Genomic DNA, 15,471 nt, shown 5'->3' on the forward strand with positions numbered 1-15,471 from the left:
AAACTTTATTTAAATACAGTTGATATATAATATTACCTAAGTTCCAAGTGTACAATATGGTGATTCACAAAATTTAAAGGTTGTACTCCATTTATAGTTGTTATATTAATAAAGGGCACTGATATTAAAAGCAGAGAAGGCAGTGGCACCCCACTCCAGTACTCTTGCCTGGAAAATCCCATGGACTAAGGAGCCTGGTAGGCTGCAGTCCATGGGGTCGCGAAGAGTCGGAAACCACTGAGCGACTTCACTTTCACTTTTCACTTTCATGCACTGGAGAAGGAAATGGCAACCCACTCCAGTGTTCTTGCCTGGAGAATCCCAGGGATGGGGGAGCCTGGTGGGCTGCCGTCTATGGGGTCGCACAGAGTTGGACATGACTGAAGTGACTTAGCAGCAGCAGATATTAAAAGGGAACAAAGCAGACAGAGGCCCTGCTCTCAAGGGCCTGACATTTGTGGGACTAGAGATGGAGACAGACAATAAAGTCACAAACAATGAACAAAAAATGTCAGAGCTAAAAGTGTTGTGATGTCAGTAAACAAGGGAAGGGACAGGGAAGGAGTGGAAGGCACAGCTGCTTAGGAGTAGGTGACCTGTCCTGTCTTTTAGAGACACAGTTTCTCTGTAAGAGAGAGTGAAATGTTTACACAGGACATGGAGGGATGTCTGGGATTTGCTTCACAAGAATCAACCATGAGAGTATCAGCAAAACCAGATTGGCCAGGGTTGATAATTACTGAAGTAGGTAAGGCTGCTCAGGGGCGCTATGCAACTGTTGCTACGTTTGTATGTTACTGAAGATTCTCATTAAAGATGAGGTGTATCTGAGGTGGGATTCCTGGAGAGGAACCAGGTGAGGGGGAAAGCCGGGGAACAATCTGGGGAAGAGGGTCCAGGCTGTAGGTGCCTGTGCTGAGGCCTGAGGTAACTAGCTTAGCTTGTTGGTGGAAAGAGAATGGGGCCTCGTGGGCCCTGGGAAGGGGTGTGGGCTTTATTTTAAGTACAGTGAGTGTGTCAAGGGGCTGGCCAGGTCCAGGCAAGTTTGGACACAGAAGAAGCAGGACCTGCAATTGGCCTGGATGCGGGATGAGAACAAAGAGGAGTCAAGGACGACGGGCAGGTTAGTGGGCAGAGCGTCTAGGGGGTGGTGGTGCCGTCTGTGGCCACAGGGAAGCCTCTGTGTCTGTGCTTGTTCTATAATTCTGTGGGAGCCGGGTGCTGGCCCTCAGGAGCCTCCGACGTGTGTCGTGAGTAGCCGTGGAGCCTTCTCTCTCCTGAGCCCTTAACTCTTCTCAGACCCTGACTGTGCTCACAGGTCAGGCTTCTGCCTCGGATGGTTTCCTTCCCAGTGACCTGCTTTTGGCTGTAACCCAGTTCTCGGATTAGCTATGAAGTTCTGCCTGTGTTCCCCTTCATTTGTGCTGATATTGAAACTTACCACCAAGTATATTTAGGGGGACAGATTTGTGTCTGAGGAATAAATAGGATGGTTGGATTAGAGTAAAAAAAATTCTCCAAGGTAATGTGGTGTAATGTCTGTAGTGTTCAGAGTAGGGAGCGTGAAGTGATGGCAGGCGCCTTGCATAGTGAGGACCGAGAAAAGCATGGTTGGTTGCTGAAGAGTTTTCTTTTCCTTTTAATTGTAGTTCTGTTTTGTTTTGTTTCTTTGCAATATTATACTGGTCTCAGAGGACAAGATGGTTGGATGGCATCACCGACTCAAAGGATACGAGTCTGAGCAAACTCTGGGAGATGGTGAAGGACAGGGAAGCCTGGTGTGCTGCAGTCCATGGGCTTTCAAAGAGTAGGATGCGACTAAGTGACTGAACAGCAACAATAATCTCAGGGGTATTGCCTAGTGATTAAAATTTTTAATATGCTGCATTTAAGAGCATTACAAAATATTGGTTACATTTCTTGTGCTTATAATATATTCTGTAGCTTATTTCTTTTATACACAGCAGTTTGCACCTCTTAACCCCCTGCACCTGGATCTTGCCTCCCCCCATTTCCCTCTTCCTTCTGGCTGCCACTGGTTTGTTCTCTATATCTGTGAGTCTGTTCCTGTTTTGTTATATTCAACCGTTTCTTTCAATTTTGGATGCCATGAATAAGTGATAATGCACAGTATTTACCTTTCTCTCTCTGACTTCAGTTAGCATAATATCCTCTAGATCCAGCCATGTTATTTCAAATGGTAGAATCTCATTATTTTTCATGGCTGAGTAATGTTTCCTTGTGTATGTGGATATGTAGCACATCTTCTTTATCTGTTCATCTGTTGAGGGACACTTAGGTTGCTTCCGTATCTTGTCTATTATAAATAATGCTGCTGTGAACATTAGGGCATATGTATCTTTTCAAATTACTGTTTTTTTTTTTTCAGATAATATATCCAATAGAGGAATTGCTGGATCATATGGTAATTCCATTTTCACTTTAATGAGGAATTTCTACATTGCTTTCCCTAGTGACTGCACCAATTCACAATTCCATCGATAGTACACTAAGCTTCACTTTTCTCCACATCCTGGCCAACATGTGCTAATAGCTATTTTGACATGTGTGAGGTGACATCTCATGGTGGTTTTGACTTACATAATTAGTGATGCTGGTAATCTGTTTATGTGCCTATTGGCTATCTGTATATCTTACATGGAAAAATGTCTATTTAGGTTTTCTGCCCATTTTTTAACTGTTTTTTTATATTGAAGTGTATGAGTTATTTATATATTCTGGATATTGACTCATTAGTCATACCATTTGCAAATATTTTCTCTTTCAGTAGGTTGTCTTTTCATTTTGTTGATAGTTTATTTTGCTGTGAAAAAGATTTTAAGTTTAATTTGGTCCCGTTTGTGTATTTTTGATTTCTTTTTCATTGTCTTAGGAGACAGGTCCAAAAAGGTATTGTTATAATTTGTGTTAAAGAATATTTTATGTTTTCTTCTAGGAGTTGTATGGTTTCAGGTATTAAACTTACATCTTTAATGCATTTTTAGTTTTTATGTTTTTGGTATATGATGTGAGGAAATGTTCTGATGTCATTCTTTTTGTGTGCAGCTGTCCAATTTTTCCAGCACCACATATTGAAGAGATTGACTTTTCTCCATCATATATTCTTGCCTCATTTGTCATAGATTAAGCAGTGGCCACAGGCCTGGAAGAGGTCAGTTTTCATTCCAAAGAAAGGCAATGCCAAAGAATGCTCAAACTACCATACAATTGCACTCATCTCACACATTAGCAAAGTAACACTCAAAATTCTCCAAGCTAGGCTTCAACAGTATGTGAATTGAGAACTTCCAGATGTTTGAGCTGGATTCAGAAAAGGCAGAGGAACCAGAGATCAAATTGCCAACATCCATAGGCTCATAGAAAAAGCAAGAGAATTCCAGAAAAACATCTACTTCTGCTTCATTGATTACACTAAAGCCTTTGACTGTGTGGATCACAACAAACCAGGAAATCCTTAAAGAGATGGGAATACCAGACCACTTGACCTGCCTCCTGAGAAATCTGTAGGCAAGTCAAGAAGCAACAGATAGAGCCAGACAGGGAACAACAGACTGGTTCCAAGTTAGGAAAGGAGTATGTCAAGGCTGTATATTGTCACCCTGCTTATTTAACTTATATGCAGAGTATATTTTGCAAAATGCTGGACTGGATGAAACACAAGCTGGAATCAAAATTGCAGAGAGAAATATCAATAACCTCAGATATGCAGATAACACCACCATTACACAGAAAGCGAAGAGGAACTAAAGAGCCTCTTGATGAAAGTGAAAAAGGAGAGTGAAAACCTGGCTTAAAACTTAACATTAAAAAAACTAAGAGCATGGCATCCCAGTCCCATCACTTCACGGCAAATAGATAGGGAAACAATGGAAACAGTGAGAGACTTTGTTTCCTTGGGCTCCAAAATCACTTCAGATGGTGACTGCAGCCATGAAATTAAAAGACACTTGCTCCTTGGAAGAAAAGCTATGACAAACCTAGACAGCATATTAAAAAGCAGAGACATTACTTTACCAACAAAAGTCTGTCTAGTCAAAGCTATGGTTTTTCCAGTAGTCATGTATGGATTTGAGAGCTGGACCATAAAGAAAGCTGAGAGCCAAAGAATTGATGCTTTTGAACTATGGTGTTGGAGAAGACTCTTGAGAGTCCCTTGGACAGCAAGGAGATCAAACCAGTCCATCCTAAAGGAAGTCAGTCCTGAATATTCACTGGAAGGACTGATGCCAAAGCTGAAACTCCAATACTTTGACCACCTGATGCGAAGAGCTGACTCATTTGAAAAGACCCTGATGCTGGGAAAGATTGAAGGCAGGAGGAGAAGGGGACGACAGAGAATGAGATGGTTAGATGGTATCACCAACTTAATGGATGTGAGTTTGAGCAAACTCTGGGAGTTGGTGATGGACAGGGTAGCCTGGCATGCTGCAGTCCATGGGGTTGCAAAGAGTTGGACACAACTGAGCAACTGAACTGACCATATGTGCATGCATTTATTTCTGGGATCTCTATACTGTTCCATGGATCTTTGTGCCAATTTTTGTGTCATTATCCTGCTGTCTTGATTGCTGCAACTTGTGGTATTGCCTGAACACAGGAAGCATGATATTTCTAGCTTTGTTTTTTCCTCAAGTTTACATTGGCTATTCTTTTTTATTTTATTTTTTTGTGGTTCCATAGACATTTGAGGATTACTTATTTCATTTCTGTGAAAAATGTCAGAGATTTTTTTCCTAGGAATTACATTAAATTTGTAGATTGCCTTGTGTAGCATGGACATTTTAACAATATTAATTCTTCCACTTCAAGAACACGGCTTTTCTTTCCATTTATTTGTGTTTTCACTTTCTTTCATCAGTGTCAGGTAGTTTCGAGTATAGGTCTTTGACCTCCTTGGTAAGTTTATACCTAGGTATTTTATTCTTTTCGATGCAGTTGTAAATAGGATTATTTTCTATAATTCTCTCTCTGCTAGTTTATTATTGGGCTTCTCTGATAACTCAGTTGGCAAAGAATCTGCCTGATATGCAGGAGACCTCCGTTTGATTCCTGGATTGGGAAGATCCCCTGGAGAAGGGATAGGCCACCCACTCCAGTATTCTTGGGCTTCCCTTGTGGCTCAGCTGCTAAAGGATCCACCTGCAATGCAGGAGACCTGGGTTCGATCCCTGGGTTGGGACAGTTCCCTGGAGAAGCCAGTCCAAGGCGTTCCAAAGAGTTGGACATGACTGAGTGACTTTCCTTTCACTTTCTGATAGTTTATTATTAGTGTATAGAAATGCAACAAATTTCTGCATATTAATCTTGCATCATGCAACTTTATTGACTTCATTTATTAGTTTTAGTAGTTCTTTTAGTGGAGTTTCTTTTTTTTTTTTTATCATTTTCTGTATATAGTATCATGTCATCTGCAGATAGTGACAGATTTGTTATTCCAATTTGGATGTCTTTTACTTCACTTTTTGTCTGTTCTCTGTGTCTCCGCCTTCCAATATATGTTAAATAGAAGTGATATGAGTGGGTATCCTTGTCTTGTTCCTGATTTTAAAAGAAAAGCTTTCACATTTTCACTAATCTGTATTATGTCAGTTGTGGGATTGCCATAAATAGCTTTTATTAAATTCAGATATGCTCTCTCTATACCACCTTTGATGAGAGTTTTTTAAATCATGAAATGGGTATTGAATTTCATCAAATGCTTTTTCTGTGTCTATTGAGATCATCATGTGATTTTTATCTTTATTTTTTTTCTGTTGTCAATGTGGTGAATTATATTCATTGATTTGTGGATATTGAATCATTCTTATATCCCTGAAATAAATCTCAGTGGATTGTGATGTTTAATCCTTTTTTATACTTTGTTGAATTCAGTTGGCTAATATTTTGTTGAGCTTTTTCATCTATATTCATCAGAGATATTGGCCAATAATTTTCTTTTCTGTAGTGACCATGTCTACTTTTGGTATCTGGGTAATGGTGATCTTGTAGAATGATTTTGGGAATGTTGCCTCCCCTTCAGCATTTTGAAATAGTTTCAGAAGGGTAGGCATTAGCTCTTCTGTGTAAGTTTGGTAGAATTCCCCTGTAAAGCCATGTCATCTTGGACTTTTGCTTGCTGGGAGTGTTTTGATCACATATTCAATTTCAATACTAGAGGTCAGTCTGTGCAGATCTATTTCTTCCTGATTCAATCTCGGAAGATTATATGTTTCTAGAAATTTATCAATTTCTTCTTGACTGTCCAATTTGTTGGCATACAACTGGTTGTAATATTCCTTTATGACTTTTTGTGTCACTGTGATATCAATTGTGATTTCTTCTCTCTCACTTCTTGTTTCAGTCCTTTCTCTTTTATTTTTATTTTGTTGCCACTTTTATTTTTTAATTGAAGGAAAATTGCTTTACAGAATTTTGTGGTTTTGTCAAACATCAACAAGAATCAGCCATAGGTACAACCATGTCCCCTCCCTCCTGAATGTCCCTCCCATCTCCCTCCCCTTCTAGATTGTCACAGAGCTCCTGTTTGAATTCTCTGAGTTATACAGCAAATGCTCACTGGCTATCTATTTTATATATGGTATTATAAGTTCCCATGTTACACTCTCCATACACCTCACCCTCTCCTCCCCTCCCGCCGTGTCCATAAGTCTGTTCTCTATGTCTGTTTCTCCATTGCTGCCCTGTGAATAAATTCATCAGTACCATCTTTTTAGATTCTATATATATGCATCAGTATACAATATTTATATTTCTCTTTCTGACTTACTTCACTCTGTATAATAGGCTCTAGGCTCGTCCACCTCATTAGAACTGACTCAGATGCGCTCCTTTTCAATGGCTGTGTAGTATTCCATTGTATACATGTACCACAGCTTCTTTATCCATTCATCTGTTGACAGCCATCTAGGCTACTTCCATATTCTAGCTATTGTAAATAGTACTGCAATGAACATTGGGGTACATATGTCTTTTTCAATTTTGGTTTCCTCAGGGTATATGCCTAGCAGTAGGATTGCTGGCTCATATGGTGGTTTTATTCCTAGTTTTTAAAGGAATCCCCATGTTGTCTTCCATAGTGGCTGTATCCATTTATATTCCCACCATCAGTGCAAGAGGGTTCCCTTTTCCCAACACCCTCTCCAGCGTTTATTGTTTGCAGGCTTTTTGATGATGGCCATTCTGTGTTTCAGTCCTTTCTCTTTTTTCTTGATGAGCCTGGATAAACGTTTGTTCATCAACTTTATTTTTTCAAAAAAGATCTTGATGTCCTAGGAGATGGATTACTTACTAGCTTTGCATACGAAGGGCGAGGCTTCCAGCCATGTCTCTTCCTCCACTTGTTCATTCTGCCTTTATTCTTACAGTATCTACAGTGAGTGGGCAGCAAGGACTTTGAAAACTTGGTTGGATGAAAGGAATGCAGTATGTTGTGTGATATTTCTAACTTGGCATACCAAGGGGGTTACTTACCATAGACTTTTCTGGGGCCCAGCTGATATCTGCAAACAATTTCATCCTTCCTTTTTTGATGTAGGCCAGATGCAGAAAATGTTACTTCATAGGGTTCTGTAAGAATAACATCCAAAGGTCTGTGTTAGGAGGAGCTCAGTGCTGTCTTCCCTCTGAACTCACAGTTACAGAATTTCACTCAAAACTAAACTCCCAAGTGGTTTCTATGAGGAAGTAGCTCTGTCTGAACCAAACTCTGGTTACCTTCTGTGCAAGATCCTCAACTGGTATCGCTGAGGGTCCACTCTGAGGATACTGGGCTGGGCTTTGAGCACTTGGGGTGCTGCTACAACCCCCTCTGAACAGTTGAGCTAAAAGACACCCAGTCTCATACCCTCCACAGGGACAAATCCGGACCCTGAAAAGCCATGGTCTTCACTAAGGGGTATAGTCAGTGCTTGCCACTGAAAATCACAGAGGAACCGAGACAACACAAGCTGAAGACAGTCCTGACCTTTGAGTTGAGCACACAAGCCCGGTGCTTGTGGGGTTTTCTGACACTTGAGGGTCTGTTTCACCTTCCTATATTTCTCTGTGTCTATAGTAGGCTAGTGACCCCAGGACCAAAATCAGGACCTGGGTGAGGCATGCAATGAGGCAAGGACCCTGCACAGGAGACTCCCCCATGGAGGGTGGAATCCTGTCTTAGCTGTGGTTCTGAAGTCTGCAGTGACTATTCTTCCCCTCCTTCTTCCTCCCCTTCACCTGCCTCACACAATGCCCTACCCCCACCACAGAGATTCACCAAGCACTTCCTTTAGCCAGGGTGGTAGACACTGATATGCAGTTCTGGGCCATAGCCCCTCACCAGACTACTGGGTCCCCAGTGGCACTTCCTGGCAACTGAAGCAAATACCAGGGGATCCAGAGAGGGCAAGTCATAGGCCTGCCCCTGGGGAGCTGGCCAGGGTAAATACAGGCCATCCTACTGCAAGTCCATGGTCTTTAGCCTCCACCCCTGCATCCTGGCAAAGGTTGGCTAGTTCCAATTGCATATACTTGATTTGCCCAAGATCAATTAACTTGGGAAGCATTCCTCAGAAATGCCAGCACAGCCTTGGACCTGGCAGTCCTGATTCCTCCTGCTTCAGACGTTCCTGTAGCTTCCATCAGATCAAGGTGGGGTTTGAAAATTTTCTTTTGAAGTAAATAGGTTCTTGGCCTTCTAACATGTTTTGGGACATGTTTTCCAACATGTTTATGTTGGAAGCATAAACCCCATAGGGGACCTGGCGGTCCCAGCCCCGTGGTGAAGATTGAGCCCAGCCTCCTCTTCCATGTGGGTGACTGGAGGGAGGGCAGCAGCAGAGGTCAGGGCTGGCTGATAATCCAGAGCACAGACCACACTGGCTTCCTCGGGAGCAGCACACGCTGCCCGCCACCTGGGCGCCTTCCTTCCTCCTTGGGTCTCCTGCTGCCTCCAGCCCTGCTCAGGCGCTGCATCAGCTTTGCAACAGAGCCCCTCTGTCCCAGGCAGTGCTGATCTCAAAGGATGGCAAGTCTCCAAACTAGAAGGCAGGGTGATGGTTTCAATATTTCAGCAAAAGAAACTTTCAGATAAAGGACGGTTGTATTGTCCAGAAAGCTGTCCCTTTTTCTTCCCAAATTTCTACCCATCGTACCTTAATTCTTCCAACAGTATCAACCATGGGACGAAAATGAAGTGACAGGAAGGTCTAAAATTGGCTTGCAGGGCTGTATTTGCTGTATTGCCACATGCGGTTCACTGCCCACCAGCTCTCACATGGCAGAAGCACTGATAGTCCCTGGAAGGGAGACCAGTCCTTTCTGGAATGGAGAGCTTTCTCTCTGAAAGCAAATGATACACCAGGCCACCCGGGGGTTCCAAAGAGCTGGGAAGGCAGGCCTCTCCCTGTGAAGGCTGATGGAGATGAGCAGGAAGAGGGCATCTAACTTGCTTGAGACTGACTAGGGTACACAGATGAATGTGACCTGCCCTGGGGAGGGCAGATCTGGAGCAGCATATGCTGAGCTGTGGATCCACTTTGAGAGAAACTGGGCTTTGACCAATTATTACCTGGCTCTCCACTTAAGGCAGAAATTCTATTTTGATCTTGATCGAGGGAATTCCTTTCCCAAGTTCACAGGGTGGTAAAAATCAGGATGGTCCTACAGTATGACTTCTAGTATCAACCTATTAGGAATAATCTGAATATTGACCAAGGGAGACCAATGAAAGAAATTGGCCCATCCAAGCAATAGAATACTGTGCATAAAGGTGGAAAATTCTATGTACTACAAGATCCTGTTAATTTAAAAATATCCTTGTAAAGTATACTGAAGTAGGAGTTGCATATGAAAGAGGAATTCTTTGTGGCTGCTATCTCTGGACACATTAGGTTGGGACAAGGGGGGACCTTATCATGGTGAAAGGGCAGCCTCTGCCCAGGCTGGTTGCTGGCGTGCCCTGCACTGTGCGTGCACAGCGTGTCCTGCCTCCATCCCTCGGGTTCTCCTGCCCACACAGCCCCCACAGAGGGGTTCCGGCGGACTCGAGTAGGACACCAGGCCTCAGAGGGAGGCCTTGCTCTGCCCTGCTTCCTGCTATGGCCTCCAACGCTGGGCCTCACCTGCCGGGCTGGGCACAGACAGGAAAAAGCATGGCCAGGTGGTGCCTCCAGCCTGCCTTCCAGGGTCAAACCCCAAGCAACACACAGCAGCGGTGAACCCCCAAACCACAATGGCAAATACCCCAGGCCAGACCCTGGGCTCATTCCGTATGAGTCACTGAAGAGAAGTTCTAAAGAAGCAAATTAGCCTTTGGAGGAAGAAATCAGGGAGTAGCTGCCTCCGGAGGGGGAGGGCAGGGATTGCCTGGGAAGGGAGCTGAGAGGAGATTCTGGGGTAACTCTAGTGTTCTGAGTCTTCATGTGTGCATTTGTCAGAACTCATCAAATGATACACTTAAGTCTGCTGCATTTCAAAAAGAGAATCTTAACAAAAATTTTTTTCCAAATTAAAGATGTGTGTTGTGATAGCCTGGTGACTGTGATTTTTTTAAAACTTAAATTTTTTGTTTTAAACATTTTATTTTGTATTAGGATTTCAGATCAGATCAGTCGCTCAGTCGTGTCCGACTCTTTGCGACCCCATGAATCGCAGCACACCAGGCCTCCCTGTCCATTACCAACTCCCGGAGTTCACTGAGACTCACATCCATCGAGTCATGATGCCATCCAGCCATCTCATCCTCTGACGTCCCTTTCTCCTCTTGCCCCCAATCCCTCCCAGCATCAGAGTCTTTTCCAATGAGTCAACTCTTCGCATGAGGTGGCCAAAGTACTGGAGTTTCAGCTTTAGCATCATTCCTTCCAAAGAAATCCCAGGGCTGATCTCCTTCAGAATGGACTGGTTGGATCTCCTCGCAGTCCAAGGGACTCTCAAGAGTCTTCTCCAGGACCACAGTTCAAAAGCATCAATTCTTCAGCGCTCAGCCTTCTTCACAGTCCAACTCTCACATCCATACATGACCACAGGAAAAACCATAGCCTTGACTAGACGAACCTTTGTTGGCAAAGTAATGTCTCTGCTTTTGAATATGCTATCTAGGTTGGCCATAACTTTCCTTCCAAGGGGTAAGCGTCTTTTAATTTCATGGCTGCAGTCACCATCTGCAGTGATTTTGGAGCCCAAGAATATAAAGTCTGACGCTGTTTCCACTGTTTCCCCATCTATTTCCCATGAAGTGATGGGACTGGATGCCATGATCTTCGTTTTCTGAAATGTTGAGCTTTAAGCCAACTTTTTCACTCTCCACTTTCACTTTCATCAAGAGGCTTTTTAGTTCCTCTTCACTTTCTGCCATAAGGGTGGTGTCATCTGCATATCTGAGGGTATTGATATTTCTCCCAGCAATCTTGATTCCAGCTTGTGTTTCTTCCAGTCCAGCATTTCTCATGATGTACTCTGCATAGAAGTTAAATAAACAGGGTGACAATATACAGCCTTGAGGTACTCCTTTTCCTATTTGGAACCAGTCTGTTGTTCGATGTCCAGTTCTAACGGTTGTTTCCTGACCTGCACACAAATTTCTCAAGAGGCAGATCAGGTGGTCTGGTATTCCCATCTCTTTCAGAATTTTCCACAGTTGATTGTGACCCACAAAATCAAAGGCTTTGGCACAGTCAATAAAGCAGAAATAGATGTTTTTCTGGAACTCTCTTGCTTTTTCCATGATCCAGCAGATGTTGGCCATTTGATCTCTGGTTCCTCTGCCTTTTCTAAAACCAGCTTGAACATCAGGAAGTTCACAGTTCACACATTGCTGAAGCCTGGCTTGAAGAATTTTGAGCATTACTTTACTAGCGTGTGAGATGAGTGCAATTGTGCGGTAGTTTGAGCATTCTTTGGCATTGCCTTTCTTTGGGATTGGAATGAAAACTGACCTTTTCCAGTCCTGTGGCCACTGCTGAGTTTTCCAAATTTGCTGGCATATTGAGTGCAGCACTTTCACAGCATCATCTTTCAGGATTTGGAATAGATCAACTGGAATTCCATCACCTCCACTAGCTTTGTTCATAGTGATGCTTTATAAGGCCCACTTGACTTCACATTCCAGGATGTCTGGCTCTAGGTCAGTGATCACACCATCATGATTATCTGGGTCGTGAAGATCTTTTTTGTACAGTTCTTCTGTGTATTCTTGCCATCTCTTCTTAATATCTTCTGCTTCTGTTAGGTCCATACCATTTCTGTCCTTTATCAAGCCCGTCTTTGCGTGAAATGTTCCATTGGTATCTCTGATTTTCTTGAAGAGATCTCTAGTCTTTCCCAAAATTCTTGAGAAATTTGTATGCAGGTCAGGAAGCAACCGTTAGAACTGGACATCGAACAACAGACTGGTTCCAAATAGGAAAAGGAGTACCTCAAGGCTGTATATTGTCACCCTGTTTATTTAACTTCTATGCAGAGTACATCATGAGAAATGCTGGACTGGAAGAAACACAAGCTGGAATCAAGATTGCCGGGAGAAATATCAATAACCTCAGATATGCAGATGACACCACCCTTATGGCAGAAAGTGAAGAGGAACTAAAAAGCCTCTTGATGAAAGTGAAAGTGGAGAGTGAAAAAGTTGGCTTAAAGCTCAACATTTCAGAAAATGAAGATCATGGCATCTGGTCCCATCACTTCATGGGAAATAGATGGGGAAACAGTGGAAACAGCGTCAGACTTTATATTCTTGGGCTCCAAAATCACTGCAGATGGTGACTGCAGCCATGAAATTAAAAGACGCTTACCCCTTGGAAGGAAAGTTATGGCCAACCTAGACAGCATATTCAAAAGCAGAGACATTACTTTGCCAACAAAGGTTCGTCTAGTCAAGGCTATGGTTTTTCCTGTGGTCATGTATGGATGTGAGAGTTGGACTGTGAAGAAGGCTGAGCGCTGAAGAATTGATGCTTTTGAACTGTGGTCCTGGAGAAGACTCTTGAGAGTCCCTTGGACTGCGAGGAGATCCAACCAGTCCATTCTGAAGGAGATCAGCCCTGGGATTTCTTTGGAAGGAATGATGCTAAAGCTGAAACTCCAGTACTTTGGCCACCTCATGCGAAGAGTTGACTCATTGGAAAAGACTCTGATGCTGGGAGGGATTGGGGGCAAGAGGAGAAAGGGACGTCAGAGGATGAGATGGCTGGATGGCATCACTGACTCGATGGATGTGAGTCTCAGTGAACTCCGGGAGTTGGTAATGGACAGGGAGGCCTGGTGTGCTGCGATTCATGGGGTCGCAAAGAGTCGGACACGACTGAGCGACTGATCTGATCTGATCTGATATTTTGTAAGTTTATGTATTTGTGTTTCTTTTTAGAGTCCATATATAAGGTATGACACAGTGTATTTCTCCTTCTTTGTTTGATTTACTTCACTCAGTATAACAATCTCTAGGTTCATCCATGTTGCTGCAAATGGCATTATTTCATTCTTTTTAATGGTTGAATAATATTCCATTGTATATATATACACCAGATCTTTTTTTTTAATTTATTTATTTTAATTGGAGGCTAATTACTTTACAATATTGTATTGGTTTTGCCATACATCAACTTGAATCCGCCACGGGTGTACATGTGTTCCCAATCCTGAACCCCCCTCCCACCTCCCTCCCCATACCATCCCTCTGGGTCATCCCAGTGCACCAGCCCCAGGCATCCTGTATCCTGCATCAAACCTGGACTGGCGATTCATTTCTTATATGATATTATACATGTTTCAATGCCATTCTCCCAAATCATCCCCCCCCCCATGGACAGCAGCCCACCAGGCTCCTCTGTCCACAGAATTCTTTAGGCAAGAATACTAGAGTGGGTTGCCATTCCCTTCTCCAAATTGATTATAGGTGCATTAATTTATTTCTGGGTTTTATATCCTGCTGCATTGAGCTATATTTCTATTTTTGTGCCAGTACTTGTAATTTATTTTGAAATGCATCAAAAACTAAAATGAACCAATGAAGATAGAAAGAGTTAGATAGGTTAATATTAAACAAAATACAACTGATATTCGTTGCAAATCCAGGTGGTGGAGAAAGGGGTGCCCACTGTACAATTGTTTCCACTTTACTGCAGGTTTGAAATGATTCATAAGAAAAGTTTGGAAGAAAAAGAATTTACTGAATGATAAAAATAAAGACATGGGTGTAGCCAAGCAGATCATAGTTTACACTGGGTGACAAGGGGCTATAATAAGAAGAGGCCAAGGGCTGTGGGAAGCCAGAGGAGCCAGCTGACTAGGAAAGATTTCGGGTTTGAGGCACTCTGAGAGTAAAGTCTCAGTACTTGGAGCCAGCAAGCTGAGGAAGGTCTTCCAGGAAGTCTAGGCCCACACTCACCAGTCTCTTCAGCAGGTGGGCTTAGAGCAGAGGCTGGATGTTAGAGGGCATGGTTGTCTGGCTTGGGGGCCTCAGCCTTCGTGGTCAGTGGGTTAGGGCAGTGGCCTTCTCAGCTTCTCAGGCTCTGCGTAGAGGATGGGCACAGAGGAGCACAGGCCTGGAGGCATGGAGGCCAGAGGGGCCTCTGCTTAGTGCTGGAGGGAGCCTGAGAGGCTGGAGAGGTCACGTGCCTCATGCGTACTCCCTCCTGGCATTCCCCTCATTTGAACCTTGGATGTATTCAGAATGACAGCCTGATGAACAGATTCTTCTGCTTTATTTGGGGTCCAGCTTCCTGCCTTGAACTTCCCATTTCAGTGACAGTCATGCTGTGTGGCAGCTTTTGACAAGACGACAGCAGTTGTTAAGGTCAGAGCAGTACCGCAGGGCCTCACTGGCAGGGCGTGTGCAGCAGGCACTTGCATCCCAGTCAGGTCACCACAGGGAGTGAATGACAGTGTCCACTGAGGTCTAACAGGCCTGTGAATGTCCTGGGGACATGATCAGAGAATGGCAGCTGTCGGGTTGCTGCACAGCTGGGATGTGCAGGAAAGGGCTCTGCACATATATAGGGTCTCTCACCACACTGCACCGCCGCTCACAGGGTCAGAGACAGGAGGAGTCAGACAGATTCCACCCACAGAGGGCTCAACTAGAGATGCTTTCATCCTGGGTGTTCTTTAACCACTTCCCTCCCCAACCTGGACTCAGCAGGAAGGTGGGGGCAGAGCCAGGGGTCAGTGATAGAAGTCTTAAAACCAGCTCCTGTTGGTGAAAGCCACTAGTTGCTAGACTCTGTGCCAGTCATTGGGAACTCCACTGGGTCTACATCTCACTGAAGATCTGATAGTGGGTGTTGCTATTTCTACTTCTTGGAGATGAAATTGGAGCTGGTGGACACTCAGCAACTCGCTTCGGTTTTGTCTGTGGGAGGCAGAGCTTGGATATGAACACTGCTCTAGACAGATGCGCATTAGTCAGAGAGCACAGCCTATTGCACTGTAGGCTTGCAGTTCAGAATTCTGAAGCCAGGACCAGCTTCCTGGGTC

The 15,471-nt window shown here is 43.7% G+C and overlaps 1 protein-coding gene across 3 annotated transcripts in view; it reads right to left on the reverse strand.

The window, feature by feature from the left end:
- LOC112444747 (uncharacterized) overlaps positions 1 to 15,471 on the reverse strand; it is a 42,009-nt gene that overhangs the window by 11,669 nt on the left and 14,869 nt on the right. For all 3 annotated transcript variants that reach the window (XR_009493276.1, XM_024986889.2, XM_059882700.1), the window contains exon 10: positions 7,492 to 7,587. Coding sequence is in view for 2 of the 3 variants with exons in the window: in XM_024986889.2 (XP_024842657.1) it covers positions 7,492 to 7,587 (96 nt within the window). In the remaining variant the exon portion in view is untranslated. The remainder of the gene's footprint in view (positions 1 to 7,491; positions 7,588 to 15,471) is intronic.

Source organism: Bos taurus, chromosome 28 (assembly GCF_002263795.3).
Source record: "Bos taurus isolate L1 Dominette 01449 registration number 42190680 breed Hereford chromosome 28, ARS-UCD2.0, whole genome shotgun sequence".
NCBI lineage: Eukaryota > Metazoa > Chordata > Mammalia > Artiodactyla > Bovidae > Bos > Bos taurus.